A 23240-nucleotide genomic window follows, 5' to 3' on the forward strand; every position below is an offset into this window, starting at 1 on the left:
TATAACAACAACTATTAAAACAATCAGATATTACCGTGTAGCTTTGTATTCCTAAATCATAATCAATCTGTAACAAAAATATGTTGCATAATAAAGTATCTTACAGTAATATAATTTTTCCTTAAACAGCTTTTAACAGGCGGAACGAACAACAGAGGTGTGATTTTTGGGGAAGTGAAATCGGGTGCACCAGGTTAAATGTGAAGTGAAGGGGAGCAGTATGTCTGCTGGCGTGTGTATTAATATGGCACCGGGTGTCCGAATAAAATGTGGACTTTTAAACACTAGGAGTTTATTTTGTAGTAAAATATTTCCACATGTTGTGTGTTCTCAGACACGGACAGAGGTCATGTGCTTGAGAGCAGCAGCACATTCTGCCTCGCAGCACGACGAGAAGTACTGTATTGATGTTGTAAGGTAAGCACTAGTGCAATCAGACAGTCCTGATCCTCATCCTGAAAATGCAGTGCACATCTGGCTGTTTCCTCTGCTGTAACCCTGCTAGAACAATATCTGGATTATAATAAATTAGCTGATGTCTTGAGTCATGTTATTGAATACTAGCTAAGCCTTCCTCTCTCTCAAAGGAAAAACACAAGAATATGTCTTGCTTTAAAAAAAAAAAGTATTATTATTATTATTATTATTATTATTATTGCTATCATCATTATTATCATTATTATTGTTGTTATTATTATTATTCTTGTTGTTATCATTGTTATTATTATTATTATTATTAATTTATTTATTTATTTTTGAGTCAGGTTATTGAAAATCAGGGCTAAGCCTTCCTCTCTTTCAAGGGAAAAACACAAGAATATGTCTTGCTTTTTTTTTCAAATTATTGTTGTTGTTATTATTATTATTATTATTATTATTGTTCTTGTTGTTGTTGTTTTTATCTATCTATCTATCTATCTATTTTACATCCACATCAACTTATTTGCTGTTAAAGTGCTTCTGAAATAAAAAATCAGTGTTTCAGAGATTTTTTGTATCTTTCTTTCAGGCATTTTCTTTTTTAATTTTAATTTTATAGTTTATTATTTCTGGGAAAATGAAAGACAGTGCTCGATGCAGAACCAAAAGTCCACGGGGTGGAGCTGGATCTGATCCAACTCCTCCTATAACCCTAACCTTAATCCACACAATGATGTACAACACAAAACAACACATTAAACACACTTATCTTGCCTGCAACACACAAAGTTATCTCCATCCCCTGGACTTTTGCCCCGACTCTGCCCAGGTAGGAGGAGCTGGATCAGGTCTGACTCCACCCCATGGATTTTTTTTTTTTTTTTTGTCCCACAGTGAGAGATACATAGAAAGCAATTAAATTTTTTTGATCATTCATCGTGTACTAGTTTTGTGTTCATCCAATTAAATGCTGTCTAGAATGTACACAGTATTTCCCGCCCACAGGGGCGTGTCTTACTCTACAGTAGTGACATGGTTTATCAGTGTGTTCTAGTGATCAGGCTTCCAGCACCATCCTTTGGTTGAGAAAAAATTGATTGGAGTTTATTCATTTGGAAGCGGGAGGAATCAGGAAGTTAGTGGTTATGCGAGCTTGTGAAGTCGCATAATCTTAAAATCAATTAAATTAAGGACTCAATTTATTTACATTTTATTAAAGTTTAGCCATTAACCAGAGATGTCATTTGCCAATATGATCACCTGTGCATAACTCCAAAAACACGTGGCATCTCGATTGGAATATAATCCTTAAAGTCGAGAGGTGTGGGTGAAGGCGTCCGTGAGAATTCCTCCACATGTGAAAAACGCTTTCGCTAAACTGCTCGCTGTTCTCCATACTTAGCTAGTTCCTTAAGCTACTGCAAAGTTTGTGATAATGTCTATTATTAGATGTGCTACACTAATAAAATACATTACAATTACATTCTTTGTCAATTACACTGTATATAAACTCAATGCAAATGAAAGACCAGATGTCTGTGCTGCAGTAAGTTTGAGAGGGATGTGACTTCAGCAAATCTTAAAAATCCTCCTCTGCATGGCAAGCATGAATAAAACATTTGCATTCAGAAGTTTTTAAAATGTGCTCTGCCAGTGGTAGAGCAATGCACGCTAAGGCGAGTGATTCAGAAATTGGATTTCTGAAATCAAGTAGTTTCCCTGAAATCTTTCATACATTTACCTTAAGTGTATTTGTTAGCAGAATTCGTCCACATCTTACTGTCCCTACAATACAGACAAGTTTATGGTGCAATGTGTTTGTAATGTTTCAGCTTGTTACTATACCAGTGTAATGCTGAAATGCAGATACAATAGTGAATAACAGATCTTTATGTTCTCACTGACAGATTGCGAGACTATGAAGGGTTTGTGAGTTCTTTGCTTCTTCCTGTGGCGGCTCGTCGCTCCTCCTTGGCACTGAGGGCTTTTAATGTGGAACTGGCACAGGCAGGTATTTATAATAACTGACGCTTGTGTACAAACATCTAGAATTAAACATATTTTTAATATTATTATACGTGTTTAAACACATATGGCCAAGCAGGAAGAGCAGTTCTTTAAACTCGAAGGGAATGAATATGATCTGGTGTTTGGGATTAGTGCTTATTGAACTTAGTGAATTTTCAGTGACATCTTCCTAGGCCATGGATTTTCAGTTGATGGACCAGATGTATTTCACAGGACATAACATAGCACACAAAACTACTGTAGCAGAGCTGATAAACTTAAACCTGGTCTTATTTCAGAGACTCTAAAAATGAGCCAGCACAGTTTGTTTAGCAGATCCACTGTTGATTAGCAAAAAGAGGTGGTGAAAAATCTCTTGTTTAAAAATCTCTGAATCCTTTAAAAACTCTGATTCATCTCTGGCTCCTTACATGGCAGCCATTTTAAAATTCGGCACAGACGTGCATTGCGATATGCCACGCCCCCTTTTTTTTTTTTTTTTAAATAACTCTCAAAGTGTACATGCTATGTTTCTGTAATGTCTGATGTAGAATCAACATCAAAAATTGGCATGTATGTAATGATTTCATTGATAAAAAAACACTTTGACCCCCCCTACAAACTTTGAGACATTTAGCTATCTGTTTTACAGCACCTCCAATTCCATCAATTCAATCCATTCATATATTGTTTTGCTGCACAAGCTTTAAATCTGGTAACAAAACCTTCAGTGGCTTCATGATGCACTATATGGCTAAAGTTTACACCTGACCATCACACTTATATGTGCTTTTTGAACATCCCGTTGCATATTTAGCCTCGCTTTGCTGTTATAATAACTTCCACTCTTCTGGGAAGGCTTTCTATTAGATTTTGGAGCACGTTAAATACCTTATTGAGCTTGTAGTTTGCTACAGGTTGACAGCAGTAGGGTTCTCGGGGGTCAAATGTGGGTTACCCAGACATTGTTTTTTTTGCCATTTATCATATAAATCATTACAGATACATCAGTTCTGATTCTACATCAAAAATTAGATAAATATACTAAGTTTCATCTTCATAGCTTGTTTACTTTGTGAGTTATTAAGGCAAAGCGAGCGTGGCACGTCTGTACTGTAGACCTTACTGTGTGAATGTGTGTATATTTGATTATAGGCAGCACACCATGATGAACTGAATGATGTTTTGTTTATGTGTAGGTGAAGGACTCTGTGTCTCAGAAGAACCTTGGTCTAATGCGAATGCACTTCTGGAAGTCAGCAGTGGAGGACATTTACAGAGACGAGCCTCCGGTGCAGCCCGTTAGTGCAGAGTTGTGGAGGGTCAGTTTCACTCAACGTATAAAGTGTTTAAATAATGTCGTGAAATGCTCAGAATTTTTTTGCTTCTTTACCAAATTATTTTTTTTATGCTTACATTTTTGACACAAGATTATTTAGTGAATTGAATGCATTTGGAATTTAAATCTGGAAACATTTAAAGCCATCTGGTTTAATGCAGTTGCTTCCAGAGGTGTGCTCGTGATTTTTATTTTATTTTTTTTTATCTTGTTCCCGCCCGCTCCTGAAGGAATTCTTACCAATCCTGCCGCTCCTGCAGTTATTTTTTGCACGTATCCACCCACAGGAATTTTAGATGGATACAGCATTTACTGAAGATGAACAAATGAACATTGTAAAAATATTGTGTTGTTTTTTTTTTTCTTTTCCCCCCTCCCCTATTTCCTCCCCAACTACCAACTGGGGAGGGTGGAGCAAACACGTACTTCCTCTGAAACACATGAAGCCAGACTCTTTTCAAACTTCTGCTTATGTTGCATCACAGGGCAGTATAACACTTGGAGGAAAGCACTATCTGCCCTCTTCCATATCCATGATCTCACTTTTCGGTTGGCTCCTCTAGTTAACTCTGTATACTTTAAAGGTAATTTAAAAAATGGAAAAGGGATTCAGTAATGTAAATTGGTGTTTGTCTTTGCAGGCAGTGAGGAAACACAAACTGACGAGAAGATGGCTGCTGAGAATCATAGATGAAAGAGTACGTTCTGCCTTTTAGTGTCAGCTTTGGGTTAATTTACAATAGAGTACAATACAATACAATACATTTAATGTGATGTAGAATCAGCAATGTGCTCAAGATATTTTTTTTGTCTAATTTCAATATAAAGTATACATCTGTGAGTGTGTCCAAGCCATGTAATTTGAAATGAATTCCCATTTAAATGTATGCATTGGCCAGCATAGACACATGTCCTTCCACCATTTCATCCGTTCAGTGTATGTTTAAAAGAGAAACCAAGAGCCGTTACTTACATATCCTGGTGTGTATTATATTATATTATTCAGTAATAAAGAACTGATAATGTTGCTTTTTGTAGGAAAAGGATATGGAGGACCGAGCATACAGGAATCTTCAGGAGCTGGAGGCGTACGCAGAGAACACCCAGTCGTCCCTCCTCTACCTCCTGCTAGAGACTTTAGGTGAGTCTGCCTTTGTCTTTGAGCTCTCCTGTACAGTACAGAAAGAGTTTCTTAGCTGAAAAGAAGTAAAAGTGCTTGAGTGGTGTACATGGTGATAAAAGACAATTTTAAATCCAAGTGCATAAATAATAATGCTATAAATAAAAAAAAACAATAAGTAAGACAGAATGCAAGGTAATTGCAGAGAAATTAAGGTGTGATTCCAGGTGGTACCTGAAGAGGAAGGTCTCTAGACTTTGGAGGGAGGAATAGAGACACATGAATGTAGAAGCTTGTTCCATCGCAGCACACTGAAGCAGCGTTGTTTAGACATCACAGAATGTCAGTCTCCCTGAGGTTGAAGATCTGAGCTGATGTGAAGGTGTGTAGTTTTGAACCAGACTACATGGATAGTGTGCTGCAGATCTCTTTGATGCCTGGAATGCCAAGACAAGAGTTTTGAATTCTTTCTGCAACAGGAAGCCAGTGGAGTGACCTCAGCTGGGGGTGTCCGATGAGAGAACTTTCCAATGCTGCAGCATGCCTGCTGAACAGGAGCAGTTCTAGGGTTTTTTTGTTTCCCAAGAGGGGTCATTAACAAAGTCATTACCAGGGTGGCCCAGCTGAGGACATGTGTATGTATTGTGGGCTTAGACAAATTTCAGAATAAACAACTGCTGTAGCACAAATTGCTGAGAAAGTTAATGCTGGCTATGATAGAAAGGTATCAGAACACACAGTGCATCGCAGCTTGCTGCGTATGGGGCTGTGTAGCCACAGACCAGTCAGACTGCCCATGCTGAACCCTGTCCACTGCCGAAAGCACCTGCAACGGGCACATGAGCATCAGAACTGGTCCATGGAGCAATGGAAGAAGGTGGCCTGGTCTTATGGTTCTTTTACATCATGTGGATCTGGGGAAGAGATGGCACTAGGATGCACTATGGGAAGAAGGCAGGCTGGTGGAGGCAGTGTGATGCTTTGGACAATGTTCTGCTGGGAAAACTTGGGTCCTGGCATTCATGAGGATGTTACTTTGACACGTACCACCTACCTAAACATTGTTGCAGACCAAGTACACCCCTTCATGGCAACAGTATTCTCTAATGGCAGTGGCCTCTTTCAGCACGATAATGCGCCCTGCCACACTGCAGAAATTGTTCAAGATTGGTTTGAGGAACGTGACAAAGAGTTCAAGGTGTCGACTTGGCCTCCAAATTCCCCAGATCTCAATCTGATCAAGCATCTGTGGGATGTGCTGGACAAACAAGTCCAATCCATGGAGGCCCCACCTCGCATCATACAGGACTTAATGGAGTCCATGCCTCGGCAGTTCAGGGCTGGTTTGGCAGCACAAGGGGGACCTACGCAATAGACAGATGGTTTTAATGTTATGGCTGATTGGTGTATATCAAATCAAATGAAGTATGATGTATGAATTAAATGAGATTTATAATAAATAAATCTACAATCCAGGATTCTGAAACAGCTAAAATGCTATAGTGTCTTTACCTATTACAAGTGTACCTACTTGTGAATAATGAGTATTTTAATGGAGTTAATCAGATAAAGAGAGCCTCTTACTGATCAACCATTCAGTCCTGCCTCAAAATGTGTTATCTGTCTTTTCCTGTAATATATCGGCTTCTGATTGCATGTGAGCCTCCCATTCACCTAGTCCCAAGATTCCAAACCTGGTTTGCATAAACCTAATCTTTCCCCAGTTTAGTGAATGTTTGAAAGAGCTGCCTCTGATTCTGAATGTAAAAGCAGTTGGGCAGATTCTGCGGTCAGAAACTTTGTGTTGTTCTGATGTTCTAATGAAATCTGTTGGATCTGGTGGTTGATGCAGTGTGATTAGTGTTAAGACAATCAATTAAAAATCCCACCGTTATTCCTAGCTCTACATCAGATGGACAGGGACGGTGTCTGTGGAGATTGATGGGCGGAGTTATTCACAGTGCGAAGTTATCCTGTGTTAGGTATATGAGTTCAGTTTTGTCAGGGTTGAGTTTCATATGATTAATCTTCATCTAGGAAGATGTGTAAGCAAGGCAGTCTGATATCCTCTGAGCAGTGTGAGTGGTGGATGTTACAGCTTTGTTCAAACTTGGGATTGTCTCTTAAAAATAATTCAGATAAAAAAAAAAATCAAATTCAGTTAGCTTCCGAAACATGTTCTCTTTGGACTGTATTCAGACTCAAAGACACACACACACACACACACACACACACACACACACAAATACACACACACACACTCAAATGCCTTAAATTTGTGCTCAGCTGAGGCAGAGTTTCCTTTTAACCTCACATGTCTGGCTCTCCATGTAATTACGCGTCTAAGCGATGGCATGACACAGAGTTATTATTTTATTATAGTGGTTCCTTCTTAAGCCTCCAGTAGAAAAGCTCAGAGTTCAGGCAGTAAAGTGGGGAAGATGGCAAAAGCAGAGAGACAGAGTGATAATTTTCTGTCCCAAAGGCAACAAGCTTCATAAAGCTTTAATGCTCTGATCAGCAAAGGGCATTACTAAAAACATTCAAGAACCATCACAGTGATTCTCGTCTTCTTTCTAATTTCAGCAAATTCTAATTGCTGCCTTTTTCACCTCTTATTTTTTAAAGTACACGCATAGTTACTTTTAAAAGAGGTGTCCTTTTTTTGTAACCTTAAAAACTTTGTTTAGCAATTAGAAATTCTACACCTCTTATACCCAGTGCACTTAGTGCTATATGCACCCCACTGAGATGGTACAGTCTAAGGGTGTCCCAAAAGTCTCTATACACACCATGTATATTATAATACATTTATTCAGTACATTCAGTCTTTTATTGGTTGAAGAAAAATGAAATTATAAATGGTCATTGTTAACTGGTAATATAAATGATTTATGACAAAAGTGACCTCTCTTTAAAATGCTGTTGAAGACTTCATCATAAAATGCACTGCTTTTTAGGTTTTCAACACAATCTTTATCTACTGCGTCTGCCGCATATGTGTGAAGAGCTGTTTCTGAATTTTTGGGGGCCCTAAGTGACTTTTACACTTTGAAGGATTTTTATAAACTATATATTCTTATGGGGCCCCCTGGTGGTTTGGGAGCCATATGTGGTGACCATGTATACCATTTGTAGCTAGAAACGATCCTGTGTGTGTGCTTCCATGGACAAGAATTTCTATACACAGCCCTGTATGGAGAGAAACAAAAATCCCATTTACTCAAAATTTCACTCGTAGTGGAAGTCTGAGGGTGATTATTGGCCCGTTTCTACATGTTTTTGCAACACATTTTTGTAGAACAATTTCATGAATTCTTCAGTCAAATGTGTTTGAAAATTAAACTTCAAATGTGTATTTTTATTTCTTTCAGAGAGAAATAAAAAAATGTAAAAAACTACTTTTTACTGACTAAAATGTGTAGTTATAAGATGTACGTATACCACATAATCCCATCAGGAAAGAGTAAGTAAGAGGAATTGCTTAATACTCTTGCATGTGTTTGTAAAGGAGTGAAAGATGTCCACGCAGATCATGCTGCCAGCCATATTGGTAAAGCACAAGGGATTGTGACGTGTCTGCGAGCCACACCGTACCACAGCCAGAAACGCAGAGTCTATCTCCCCATGGACATCTGCATGCTGGTGAGTATCATAAAATATCTGTCTCGTGAAGCTGATGATCTTTCAGCTTATCCTTTATGATAATATCATGTTATTGTCGTAGCCTTTCATCAAACCAGGTATTCAGCAAAGAGCAAAAATGTGTGACGGTCTGGGAAAACCTGTTGGATTTTGCTGTGACTGAGTTATAGCAAACAGTCAAAAAATGACAGAAATTGGGTTTTCACCAAATTATGTTATTTTTCTGCCTTTCTAACCTACCTCTAATATGGCTGTCTGCCTATAAACTTCATGCTGGGTAAGGAGTCAGTTTCATGAACATGGTGGTAACAGTCAGTCTGCTTGAAGATGTCTATATAAGGAAGATTTCTGGCTTTCGTCAAGTTGTTGGGTAGCAACATGTCATAGCGAAACAGACATGCGTAATCAGTTTAGGTTGTAATCAGATATCAAATTGTCTTTGATGCTCATGCACTTTATTCAGAATGAAACCTTTAATTTTGGTAGTGACCAGACTTTAAAATGCTATAACTTTTAATTGATTGAAAAATATGCATAATAGAAACATGTTTCCATTCAAGAAGACCTGTAGTTTTCAGAAAAATGCTACATTTAATAATAAAGGTTATACAGTTGAGCATGTTTTTCACTTACTGAAGACAAAACTGAAGGCAGAAAGACCCACAAACAAGCAGCAACTGAAGGCGGCTGCAGTAAAGGTCTGGAAAAGCATCACAAGGAAGGAAACTCAGCATTTGGTGATGTCTATGGGTTCCAGACTTCAGTCATTGACTGCAAAGGATTTGCATCCAAGTATTGAAAGTAATCCTTATATTTATGATCGTTAGTTTGTCCAATTACTTTTGAGCCTGTGAAAATTGAGGGACTTTTGTAAAAAAAAAAAAATGGCTGTAATCCCTGAACGGTTAATGCAATATTTTTGTTAAACCCTTTGAATTAAAGCTGAAAGTCTACACTTCAATCACATCTTGACTGCTTCTTTTAAAATCCATCACGGTGGTGTACAGAAGCAAAACTATGAAAACTGTCACTGTCCAAATACTTATGGACCTGACTGTATATGACTACTAAATGCTCAACATGTTACCATGGGAAAGGTTTTTCCAGGCTTTCCCTCACTTCATCTGAAATAATTCCCCCACCCCCACCTCACTCATTTAATATGTACTGTATAGACTGTACTATATCGAGCACCATAGTGTACATGTGGCAGCAGTAAAGGAGACTGAATTGGACTGGACTGAATTCAGACAGCACTGATTAGTGGGTGCTCCAGCAACAATTTACCCGTGACTCGCTTATACATAAATAAACAGAGCATTACAATTTGCCTAGCTTACTGAAACCATAAAAAATCTAAGTATTAAAAGTGATTTTCTGTAACATGTACAATACTGTCCAGACATCCGAGACCACCCTTTGGTGTACAGTGCATATTTTACAGATTTCATACTGTTTTTACTTTTTGTTGAGGAACTTTGTGACCAAGATCGATAATGATCAGGAAAAAATATTTAACAGAAACTCACAAAGTAAAAACAGTACAAAAACTGTAAATATTTTATTTGTAATATTGAACTGCATAAATAAGTACTGCGTGCTTGTTTGACTGAAAATGAAATTACTGCACTTTACATTTTCCCATCTTTATTGTTTACCATCAAATAATGATCAATAAATACTGAATGGCCATTTCATTGAAAACAAAATGGTGGTGTCTGGCTTTTGGACCTGTTGGCCTTAGTGATATTAAACATTTATTTACCTTTATATACAAAGGTGCGTGCTCCAGACGAGTATCACTATGCAGTGTGGTGCTTTAGAACAGACGTAGCGTGTATCAGTTGTACGCTGGATTTACAGTGCACTATGGGTATTAACATAGAGTACTATCCAGGAAATGGCACCCAAATTATGTATTTTATGGTGAATACGGAAGGAATTCAGACATTGCAGCTGTGAACAACGTCAGCACACAGTCCTCGAGTGGGTAACACACACCAGATTCTGTACATGGGACTGATCCAGAGTTTTATGGAACTGGTCAGTTCAGCCCACACTGATGGTCTGTGTTTTGGATCATCTGTTGTAGAAATATGGACATGCTGTAAACCAGACTGAAGGATTTAGCTGATGGTCAGAAAGAATATTTCAGGTCATCTGTGCAGGTGTGGTCCTTCATAGATGAGATATTAGTGAGTGCTGTATTTTTGTTTGTTTGTTTGTTTGTTTGTTTGTTTGAGGCGATGTAATCCAGACTGCAGGGGCCGCTGTTGCAACACGATGTGCGTGTGTATGCATTGCTTCATCTTTTGTATTGGAATGAAATTTTAATATCAGTATAGGTTGGTTATTTATCTGTTTTTGTTTGTTTATTTACTCTTTTATTTACACATTTTTTATTCTTTTTAATTTAAAATTTTTATTCTTTTTAATTTAAAATTCAGTCACTATTTTTAAGATAGATTTCTAAAGCAATGAATGAATGAGTTGAAGGGATACATTTTTTTTTTTTTTTTAGGTTAAAGGACAGCCTGGTAGATTTAAGGCTTTAGCGTTCAATTAGGGTTTAATTGCCTAGTTACCTGTTTACTAAAACTTATCAGAAGGATTTGTGTGTGTCTGTGTGTAGTGCTCATTTCATTGTGAGATTAAAGGATTAGTGAGACTTCAGGGAGTTCTTTGTGGTAATGTTGTTGCATTAACAGTAAAGGTCAGGACTTCTGTCTCTAAGTGACTAATAAATTGAATTCGTATGGCTACACTGTAGAGACTGAAGTGGCATAAATCCAGTTTTTTCCTAAATGTATCTAATACAATGATATTGAAAGTTACAGTATCAGACGACTTTTTTTTTTTTTTTTGTTATGTTGTGGAGCTGAAGTGTGTAAAGCACAGTTCTATATGCAGTTAGAGGTGTTGGATTAAGAATTAGGAAATACACAATATCTAAATCTATTAAGTGCACTGCGTCTGCTACAGGTGTGTTTGTATCATTAGCTGTGACTGGCGATTGAATCTGACTGAGCCTAAGATCTCTGATCTCTTTCCCAGCACGGCGCCTCTCAGGAGGACTTCATCCGTGGCAGCAGGGAGCAGAATGTCAGGGATGTTGTGTATGACATTGCCAGTCAAGCACATGTTCATCTCCAACATGTAAGTGTACTTTCACATCTTCATTTTATTTTCTTTCTTTCTTTATTTATTTATTTGGCTTGGACAGATTGTTTCCTCTCAATGTTTGGTGTCATTTTGCATTTACTCAAATGATTTATGGGTATTTTATTTGGAGATTTACTGCTAAAATGCATTCCTAAAAATAAAATGCATATAATTATTTAATGTTTGAATCACTCAAATGCATATATGAGAAAATTTAGTCCTTCCTGATTACTAATTAGTCCTGAATTATTGTTTCTCCATGCTGTGATTATATGCATTTGAAAATGACAAAATGACAAAAATCGAAATTTCTGTCCTGCATATTCGGGTAGAATGTATGAGCTGCATTAATCTAATCTAATTAAGTAATAAGTAGTATGATTGAGATGCTGTTCAGGCTTCACAAAAAAATCGGCATCAGCATATGTCTTTTGTAGATCTCTTACATTAGATGCTTGACACATGATCGATTTACCCATCAATAATCATGTTTATTATGTTTTTATACAGGCGAGATCATTCAGTAAAAATGTTCCAGACGCCGCCATGCCTGCTTTCCTGCAAACGGTAAGTGATTTCATCTCCTCTGTATCTGCCTTGTACTACTGCTTACCTGATGATAGAGAGTGCAATTCATCGTAACCTCACATGTCTGGCTCTGCATCTAATTACGCGTCTAAGCGATGGCATGACACAGAGTTATTCCTTTATTATAGTGGTTCTTTCTCAAGCCTCCAGTAGAAAAGCTCAGGGTTCAGGCAGTAAAGTGGGGGAGACGACAGACGCCAGAGAGATAATTTTCTGTCCCCAAGGCAACAAGCTTCATAAAGCTTTGATGTTCTGACCAGTAAGGGGCATTACAAAAAAAAATAACCATGATTTTTTTTCTTCTTTCTAATTTTCACAAAATTACTTCCTATTTTCACCTCTTATATTTAAAAGTTCATTTTACTGTCAATTACTTTTAAGGTATCTTGGTGATCGTAATGTTATTTTTTTAAGTGCAAAAAAGATTGATTGTGCCATTTGATATAAAGACAGAGGACTTAAGGAAACAGTTCTGCATATAGATGATTGATTATTTTCTGTCAGGAATATCTGGCTAAACATTAAAATCCAATATGGAATAGTGGAAATAGTAGGGAATTCAGGTCATCATGTGGTGTAGGGACTAAAATGGTGATCTTTCATATTTGCTATAGCCCAATGCTGTGTTAATGGACTTAATCAGGATTTAAATATTGACTAAAAATAAATGACATTAAAAATTAACTGAGCATTGAACAAATAATTATTGGATAAACTTGTCGTTTAATGGTATATTGAACTGTTGCTGTGTGTGTGTGTGTGTGTGTGTGTGTGTGTGTGTGTGTGCGTGTGTGTACATTTCAGGTTGCTATTGATGATTATCTGGAGAGAGTGAGGAAAGTAGACTTCGATGTTTTCCATCCCTGTCTTCAGAGGAGGAATCCACTGATACCAATTCAACTTTATTTCCGATCATGGAAGAAAAAATACTGATGTTTTGTCAGAAATAGCTCCTCTAATTTATACGGTTATATTCTTATTACAACTGCCAATCCAAGTACTAACTCCCTGTGTTGCAGGAAATATCTATATAGATGTAAAACACTTATGTAAAAAAAAAAAATCCACTTTTTCTGATTGTATGCAGTATTTTCTTCAAAACATGTTAGGCATTGGAAAGAACTTTTACATTACAAATCCAAATCAGTATCAGTAATGAAACAGGATAATAACGTACAGCACTGTGTCTGCCCTGTCTGTGTAAATTAGGTGTTTGATATTCAACACAAAACTTTTTAATCTAAATTATGCAGTACACAGGAAACTCCAAAGTTCATGCACCTCCGAGAAATTATGCATAGTTTGTATGCAATGAAAACAGGTTTGGAAATTTTGAGTTGTCTGTGTTTTTCTTTTGATTTGTTGTCTAATGTGTTGAATAAGCTTTCAGAATGATAGTCTAGCAGCTTTTTTTAATTATTTATTTAACTTGAAGCATGAATAGAATGAATAATTTACCTTTTTAAAATTCACACACACACACACACACAAACACCTTGCTCTAAATAGAGGACACAGCCATAAAATGACACAAAGTCTTATTTTTGTATATAGTGAATATCTAAAAAGTGTATTATCTGAGAATTAAAAGGAACCAGTGTGAGTCAGATGTGCACTGAATAACATTTTTAAGCAACTGCAGGTTTTGTCCATGGGTTTCAGATGGCTTGGTTTCAGCGTGTAGCACTGTAGAAGCTGAACGCTGTCATGGTGATTGGCTGCAGTCACTGCAGTAGCACGGCATGCTGCAGACTCGCTGAAGATGGCACTCAGAGCAGATAAATAAAAGCACATTTAGTGTGTCCTGTTCCAATTTGTCTTGTACTTGATTATCAGCCCACTCCTTTGTGTAGCTGTGGTGCTGCTTTTTGTCTCTGCCTTTCAAGCTTCAAAACATTACGCACAAAATGTTTGAGTATGATTCGATTCAGCTTACTCCCAATTAGTTCTCTATTGTAATTAGAAAATATGGAAGATAAGGATTACCCCAAAATTCAAAAAGTAATTAGGAAATTTGAAAAAAAAAATGGAAATGCTTAAAATAAGTGTCAGAAAAGAAGGAATGGACTAATACATTAATGACGTTGCTTTTGATGAACTTAAACCAGTTTATTAAGTGCACTGGACTACAGAGGTGTGGGGGAAAAAAGCGATGGTCAGATGAAGCAACTTAGTAGTCGAGTGCATATGTGGTATACACCAAGAGAACGGTACGGGACTGAACACTTGATCACTATGCTGAAGAGATTCTCTGGCTCTGTTATGTTGTGGGAAATATTTTGCTGCCATGGTTTGATTCCACTTGAGTCCTCTTAGTATACAGCTTCCCATCACTGTTCCTGCAGTACTCCCTGTCCTGCGCATTTTATTGTTTTCCCTTACACCACTTCAACTTAGGAAGGTTTTTTCTTTAGCTGATTAGTTGAATCAGGTGTGTTAGAGCAGGAAGGGCAGTAAAACATGCAGGACAGGGGGTTCTCCAGAGAGGGAGTTGAGAGCCTGCACTTTAGAGTGAAGGATCACGGTAAATCGATAAGTTATTCTGACTGACAACCTTTATCCTGTGATGAAACATGGCCTTTTATTTTGGACTTTTTTGATTTATCTTTTCTCTCCCTTTTTTTCCTGTTATATGTTCCATTTACTTCACTTACTGAAAACTGTCACTGACATTGACTGCACTCTCACTAGTCATTGCGGGAGTGCTGTGATGCATAGTGCTCTGCCCGGCCATTTTGCAGTAAGTATAAGGGCAGTTCTGATTGCACCTGGTGGACCTCAGGCAACAATTTGCCCCAATTTGATGTCCTGCCACAAGTGATTATCTTAAGCAAGACCATGTTTCCTGTATAACCAGGACAGTAGTGATGTGGTCTGGAGAACTTGAATGAACTCCAGTGCTGCAATGAAGTTATAAAACCAGGCTCCAGGCTTCATCTATTGCAAGACATTAGCTGTAGCCTAGTAATTAGAACAGCTTGGTGAAAAATCAAACACCTACACAAAACATAATCAGTCATCCAAGACGTACAACATGCTTCTTTAGTACTGCCTTGGAGCCAAGAGGGTTATGTAGCTAACAGATAATGGATGTCTGTCTCTAAAATAATTTCCACACAAACTGTAAATGTATTCCAGAAACCACAGTCTTGCCGATGTTTCAGCACACAGTATAACTTTTTAATTTTTTAATTTTCAAATTCGTGGCATTCTGCAGGAGATAAGAGATCTGGATAAACTAAAGGACTACTGTGTAAACTAAAGCTGCTGCATCGCTCTTTTTAGGTAAAGACGACACGAGATAAACTACAAATGTCAACTCTAATTCATTACAAAATAAATCTCAGATGCCATTGAAGACCATGTTAATTATACAGATTAATATGCAAATTGCTCAGGGTGGATTTTGGATTAATGAGATTCTGGACCACACGCTGGGCCAGAAAAGGTCTGTGAGGAAACTGTTTGCTGTGCGTGAGCATGGTTCGTGAGCTCTAAGGGCAGATATTTTGTGGTTGAAGTGTCTAATGTTATGTGAAGCCTGTAGAGAAACAGATTTAATTTACAGTTTTTCTAAGACTTTATTGACATTCAATAGAGTATTCAAATAAAATTACAGCTTACCCACATTTAGTCTGTATTATTGTACATTTACTAAGCTTTATTAGGACACATGAATATATTATCATCATTTACACACATATTGCAAAGGATTTGAAAAAAAGAGTCCCATATTAAAGTCTGACAGCTCAGGACCAATGCTTAAACTGTCTTTGTACTGCATTGTGCCAGGATGAAATGATGCGGTGTACTTTGAACAATTACAATCAGCAAGGTACAGATGCATATAATTATATTTCTAGAGGATACAATTCAGAGTAAATAGAGACATCTGGCAAGGTTTTGAAAGAACAATAACACCAAGAGAGGTAAGCTTTCTGTTAAAGTGCAATTAAATCTTCTTGTTATAACTTAGTAGACTTGATTGAACATTTAATGTGAGAATCCAAGTGATTCAACCTTTATTCCAAAGTGTGTGTGTGTGTGTGTGTGTGTGTGTGTGTGTGTGTGTGTGTGAGATGCCTGATTGTACACGCCACAACAACTCAAAGTCCAGCAGGACTGTAGTCATAGCTTTTTCCAGCCTTCATGAGAAAATGATGGCCTTGACACATTACACACTCTAAACACAGCTTACTGAAGTGTACACACACTTACACACACCATTTGTGTGAATGAGATATGAGATCAGCAAAAGCTAATGCAGTGCCAGTATGGGTTCATAGCAACCCTTGTTCATAAGGCAAGCGATTGTGTTTCTGTGCAGTGTTTCTGGGTGCCTCTTTTCTATTTCCACCTTTTCACATATTCAGCTTTGCTCCTCTCTCAGTTCAACACCAATAACATTGCCTCTTTTCACTGTTTCTCCTTTATTTGAATGCTGCTTTGATTTATACTCCTAAATATCTTAAACTAGTCCTACAATGATACTTAATCCAAAATGTACAGGAGCTGATTATACCACATAACCGTCTCCTACAAGCTGAAGCAAAATACTGTATATGTCCTTGGGTCAGTATAATCAAGAGCTCAGGTTACTGTCTGTGTAGAGTTTCGCATGTTCTCTCTGTGTCTGTGTTGGTTTCCTCCCATCTCCCAAGAGTGGTGAGTTTATTGGCTACACTAAATTGCCCTGGGTGTGAATGAGTGTGATAATGTCACCCAGATGAGGACAGGCTCCCTTTTGAGTCTGGTTCCTCTCAAGTTTTCTTCCTCATATCGTCTCCGGGAGTTTTTCCTTACCACTGTTGCCTCTGGCTTGCTCATTAGGATAAATTTATATTCTGAATTTGTACACATCTGTAAAGCTGCTTTGTGACAATGTCCATTGCTAAAAGCGCTATACAAATAGAATTGAATTGAAATGAATAATGAGTGTGTGTGTATGTGTGTGTGTGTGTGTGTGTGTGTGTGTGTGTGCATGGTACTCTGTAAAGGACTGGCATCCCATTCAGGGGTTATTCCCATCCATTGTTCTTCAGCCTTGAGACCTTATGCATATACAAAAATAGGACAAAAAACAAAATGTGACTTTTTTTTTTTGCTCTATCAGCCTTTGAATTGTTATTATAGGAAATATTGATACATTCAGAATTAATATATTAACATTAGTTAACATTAATATATTAATTCTGGGAAATTAAACAGTACTGGGATTATTTAAACATTGTTTTCATGGTTTCCATGGTGTAGGTCCAAGTTTTATGGAATCTTAACAATAGTAGCATCCAGACACTTGTTTTTGTAACATTTATGGTTCCTATGCTGACTTTGGGGTTAAGCACAGCAACCACAGTATAGTTTGTTGAGCTATGAGTCAAAGCAAAGGTAACTAGAAATCCCAAGTCAGTACTAAGCAGCATTCAGCAAATTCTGGCTGTTAAGTAAACATACCGTTCCAGGTAACCCCAAAAGCTTTCCTCAGTAGGCTCTGAGAAACTTCATCAGTACATTCATTCTTTCAGAGTCTTTCAGAGTCACCCTTTTCTTTACGGACTACAGTAAAGAAAACCAAAATTTGTAGTCTCCATCAAAAACATCCTAATTCTAGCACAAATAGGTTAGGATTCAATGCCCCAAAGCTACAGCCTTGTTAAATGATTTAGAGAAAGTTTTTTTCAGATTAATTTTTTTTTTAATTAAAAACAATTTCAGGATTGATATAGAATAATCATACATCCTATACAATGAAAATATTAGTAAATAAATAAATGTCTGGTCAGACATCAGCCATCAGACATAACCATTGGTTAGCAATAGGGAGGAAAAAATCATTGTTTTTCTAGGCACAACACAATAGCCTAACTGTGAGATTCTTAATTTTGCTTGGACAAACTTAAGTAGTGCAAAGAAGGCAACAATGTACACATACTGTATATAATATACAAAAAGCTAACTATCATGTACCAAGCTGAGAACAAAACTGAATATTATTACATTCATCAAATGAAGGATACTGTATGGAATTTGATATGCTTTGAGATATAGGTGTACTACACACCAGAGGACCCTTGATGTAAAGATTGTCCTGCATTATTTTCTAGAAATTATTTGTTTGTTGGATTGAGAATGCCATGATTCATCAGAACTCTTACTGCAATGCTCACCCATCATATGAGTCAGGATTCTGGGGGTACAGTGGCTTAGAGGTTAGCACGTTTGCCTCGCACCTCCAGGGTTGGGGGTCTGGTTCTTGCCTCTGCCCTGTGTGTGTGGAGTTTGCATGTTCTCCCTGTGCTTTGGGGGTTTCCTCTGGGTACTCCAGTTTCCTCCACTGTAGGCTGACTGTGAAATTGTCTGTAGTCTGTAATGGGTGTGTGTGTGTATGTGTGTGTGTGATTGTGCCCTGCGATGGGTTGGCACCCCGTCCAGGGTGTCCCCCACCTTGTGCCCCGAGTCTCCTGGGATGGGCTCCGGGCTCCCTGCGACCCTGTGTAGGATAAGCGGATATCAGCCACCTGTTGCAGCATTAGGCCTGTACACTGTGCAGCGAGCAGATTATTGTGTAATGTGTGGAAGGCAGTATGACACAAGGTTTTACAGCTTATTCTTAGGGTGAATTCTTTATTTTCGAGAACACGAGAAGCTGACGCGCTCGGAGTCTGAACTTTTGGTCCCTCACACTGTAGATGATGACATTCCAGCAACTGCTTGCAGCCAGAATCCAAAAAGCCACAAAGGAGAAGCTGCACCATTCATTTCCACTGACGTTTCCTACAACAAACACTGCAACAGGAGTGAAGGAGGCGGTGAAGACCAGCGTGAGCGCGCCGATGGTTTTTGCAGCCTTAATGTCGGAGAAACTTGGTCCTGATGTACTCTGGCACCCTGCCTGAGCCAGACGCCTTCTTTTCTTCGAGTGATGGCGGATGGTAGTGAAGGATACAATGTTTATAACAACAGTCCCTACGAGGAGAGTAAAATCAAACACTGGGAAAAGTAAGAGAATATGCCAAGCCTGACGCGGAAACTCTTTGGCTCCTAGCGCGTAGTTGCACATTCTGCTGCATGCATTATACTCCAAGGCGATCTGTTTGCTAAAAATCAGGGGGGAGAGCGCTAAGAAAAAGCTGCCTGTCCAAGAACAGACAATCAGCATGCTTGTTCGTCTTCTTGTAATAACGGCATCTTTGTGCAAAGGTTTCAGGACAGCAATGCTGCGCTCAATAGTGAGAAGGAAAACGGTGGTGATGGAAACCAGCGTGCAGCCTGCAAACACAGGGCCAATAACAGTGCACGGGTGGAAAGGTGTGTGCTGGGAATTACGCACTGTCCAGCCTGGTGCTGTATCCGTCAGCATGAGCGAAATCTCTGCGTACACGGACAGAGGAACCACAAAAACCCCCACGGACAAGTCGGCCACCGCTAAAGAGGCTTTCAGATAACCCTGTGGTGTGTGGAAATGTTTCGTTCCGAGCACCACAGCCAAAGTCAGAGAGTTTCCAAACAATATAGCAAACAGCAGTAATATCATGAAGACGACCATGAGTATTTTGTTGAGAGGAGTGCAGCAGCACATGCTGCAGGGTGTCCGTTCCTCCAGCATCACTGCGCTCCTGCGCGTAAACTTCCTGTCAGTCCAAAGCCAGAAGCACACAGCTGAAACACGAACAGGGCAGCATGTCTGAAGTCGAGACTAAAATGAGCTAGCTCCTAAAACTGAAAGCTGAAAACATGATGGAGTGCGTAAAATCACGCGCATCGGGGGTTTTTCTCCCCAAACCTGCGGAGAACTATGCTGTTTTTATCTCCATGCTTCGGAAAGTCTTTTTATGGAAAATTATGGAACCAAGATCACGGGTAAAATCCACAAGTGTCTTTTTTTGAATAACATGAATTCCCTGTAGGTACATCTCGGGGTGCAACGGCTGCGCGCGCTCTTAAATGGCGTTTGGAACGAGCGCTTTGGCACGTCATGCCAGTCTGACGTGCGTGGGTGTATGTGTGTATGTGTGTGTGTGTACCCTGTTCCCTGGGTGTAAGAATATACAGTTTCCTCATTTTTTAGGGTTATCTGTAGAATTCCTGATGCCTCACAGCTTCAGGGTCCCTCCTGTGCTCGGGTTTCTGTCTGTGTGGAAATTCTGTGCATGTTCTCCCCATGTTCATAGGGATTTCCTCTGGGTTCTCTGGTTTCCTCCCATCTCCCAGTGCTGGTAGGGAAATCGACTACACTAAATTGCTGCTAGGTGTGAATGAGTGTGTAAATGTGTGTGTGCGTTGTGTCCTGCAATGGTCTGGTGTCCCGTCAGGGTATATATCCATGTCCAGATGAATAAATGTCTGAAATTATAAAGCTACACCATTGTTCTTCCACCGATGACCTTATGTGTATACACAAACAGGGCAAAAAAACCATTATGTGAGTTGTTTTTGCTCTGGACCTGTCCATTGCACCTCCAGATCCACCACGACCCTGACGAGGATGAAGCAGTTACTGAAGATGAATAAATGACTGGAGAACTACCTCTAGCTTTATAAAACCAATTTAATGATCTTGTACCAAGCAAAAACTTTGTCTGATGTTTACACAGAAGCATGTTGGCATACATCCTGTTGATTTCATGTTCAGATAACTGTTTCTCTTCCTTCCACATCCAAGGTGCACATTTCAGGCGACAGCGGGTAGTTTCACAATGTCAAGATACTTTTAGAAACCCAAATAAAGCTTTTGGTGTTCATTTGATGGTTATCAGTTTCTTCTGATGCCATTTCCAAATAACTTCTTTAAGTTAATTGAGAAAGGGAAGAGTTCTAAATAAAGGGATGTATAAACTTGATTTGACCCTTAGGAAACATCAGCATGTGCTGTTTAGGCACTTAGGAATTATAATATGGTCACAAAACAATGTCATAAAATGTCTTCATTCATTCATTCATTCATTCATTTCCCCTCGCTCTTTGGAGGAACATTAAGACTTTGTTTGCAACATTAACATACTAACACAGACACAAACATAAAATCCAAACCCAAGTCCATTATTAACTCCAGTGAAACAGCACATTATTGAAGACCATCCTTAATGCCTAGTTGAATAATTAGTGTTATTGTTATTAGTGTTATTTAAAAGTACCCTTAAAAGTGCACATTAACCCATTAATTAATTATGTTCAAGAGTTCAAGTTAGGAGCATCACTACACCTTTACCCTACTAAAGAATACTACGATTTTGGAAGATGATTGAATATGCAAATTGCAAACATCCCCAGTGTCCTTTTACAGCTTCCTCTCGAGCCACCCCATTATCTGGTTATACGATACCCATGGTTCATGGTGTGCTACACAGTTACAAAATGCTAGATAGGAAGTAACAATGGCGAAATGATGATGTGGTCAGTTGTTCTCCAAAACTGACAGATTGTTGACTGATCAGTTTCGTTTTTACTAACATTTCTTGCAGCTACGGTACAACTGAAAGTAGATTAAAGTGCTTTGATTATCTGTATTATTAGCACGTAACTACCAAAGAACCAAAGGGATAAAAATATGTCTGTCTATCTAAAAGAAAGTGTTCAGAAAAGAATGGGCCCAAACAAGAGGGAAGCCAAAGTGAACATTAGTGTGTGCTTTCAGAGCTGATGAGGCGTGAGAGATTTGCAAACTGTTGCTAAGCTTGCTTTGCTTCTTGACGGATAATGATTTTGTTTCCTATAGGTTTCGGGTGTGAGAAAAAAACAGAACCTTACATTCATAATAACTTACCCAAGTGCCGTTGTAGGTGCATACTTTTGATCCAACCAAGCAGAAGCTCAACTAGCTAATTCTCCAAGTTATATCTAATTCTCCAAGTTATATCTAATCCCCCAAGTTATATCAGTGCAGGTGTGTTTAAGCAGCAAGTGTGTAATTGTTTGCATAGACACAAAATGAACTGGCATGTTGATTAGCACGACGAACTCTTGGCAGAAATAAGGAAGATCACATTTAAACATTTATGAGAGCAGATTTAACTGACATTAAATTAGCTTGCATTTGTCACAGCTGCACACAACTGGGATTTCAGTACAAGGCTTGATTTTGCATTCTCAGAGATTTATATTGCAACACTCAAATCAGTCAAACAATACCGTAACACCAAAGATTTGTTTATCACAAACATTATCTATGTTATCTAGTCAGATTCTGACATGCTTTATAGCGAAACGTATCCAGGACCATAGGTTTAAGCTGCTGAGCCTGTTTTGTGAGAACATCAATTGAAATGTATATAAATTAGAGTTATGTAGAAGTACTAGGAAAGTTTCTGTTTTTATTGTTAAATTGGAGTAATGGAATTAAATGCCAATTCATATAGTCATACAAAGTCCATGAGCAGTTAACCAAGATGCTGTTTATAAGAAGATGTGCTGATGCATCAGTAATTGCAAAACCTTTGACAGATTATTTTATGTTGAACAAAATTGTATTTGAATATATACACATATTTTAAAGCATGACATATAGTTTATAGATCATTGTGCTGTTTTATTTTAGAAAGCTGTATCAGGCATCTACAGCAGACACCTGGGACCCACAAATTGTCAAAGCGAAACAAATCAAAATCATCTGCATATGAGCATCTGCATCGCAGTGTCCAGCCAAGTTTTAGTTGTTTTTGCATGAACCAGGGTGTACTCAATTTTTTTTTTTATACGCAACATTTCCTTTGGCCAGTCTTGTCTTAAATTGGTCAGGTAAACGGGGCATGCTGCTGTGTGAAATTCCCTAGGTATCACAGATTTTCTTATCAAGGACAACATCATTTTTAATAGTTTCAAACACTGTCAAAAATAAACAGCTTCTTCAAGGACTTTAAATGTCAGAATGCCTTCGATGGTGTTAGTTTCCATATTTTTTAACCACACTGCTAATAAAAGAGTGTAATACTAAATATAAACTGCCGTATATGATGAGAGATG

At 38.3% G+C, this 23240-nt stretch overlaps 2 protein-coding genes across 4 annotated transcripts; one reads left to right on the forward strand and one right to left on the reverse strand.

Moving 5' to 3' along the window:
• Positions 1-51: 51 nt before the first annotated feature.
• Positions 52-15735, forward strand: ndufaf6 (NADH:ubiquinone oxidoreductase complex assembly factor 6). Of its 3 annotated transcripts, none has more exons than XM_026913501.3 (9): positions 52-417; positions 2328-2427; positions 3627-3749; positions 4408-4464; positions 4805-4907; positions 8398-8531; positions 11586-11687; positions 12204-12260; positions 13086-15557. In XM_026913501.3, the coding sequence occupies exons 1-9, from the start codon at positions 221-223 to the stop codon at positions 13212-13214; spliced, it is 1002 nt and encodes a 333-aa protein (XP_026769302.3). In that variant the 5' UTR covers positions 52-220; the 3' UTR covers positions 13215-15557. The 3 variants fall into 3 exon arrangements, with proteins under 3 accessions (XP_026769302.3, XP_053093450.1, XP_026769303.3); XM_026913502.3 differs by having other exon boundaries at positions 81-417; positions 2328-2431; positions 13086-15735; XM_053237475.1 differs by lacking the exons at positions 11586-11687; positions 12204-12260; positions 13086-15557 and adding an exon at positions 9170-9492.
• A 1805-nt stretch (positions 15736-17540) lies between these two features.
• On the reverse strand, positions 17541-20195 carry LOC113526913 (trace amine-associated receptor 9). The gene has a single exon (XM_026914357.3). It carries the CDS (start codon positions 19885-19887, stop codon positions 18892-18894), a length of 996 nt encoding a protein of 331 aa, XP_026770158.2. The 5' UTR covers positions 19888-20195; the 3' UTR covers positions 17541-18891.
• Positions 20196-23240: the final 3045 nt, after the last annotated feature.

Source organism: Pangasianodon hypophthalmus, chromosome 1 (genome assembly GCF_027358585.1).
Source record: "Pangasianodon hypophthalmus isolate fPanHyp1 chromosome 1, fPanHyp1.pri, whole genome shotgun sequence".
Lineage (NCBI taxonomy): Eukaryota > Metazoa > Chordata > Actinopteri > Siluriformes > Pangasiidae > Pangasianodon > Pangasianodon hypophthalmus.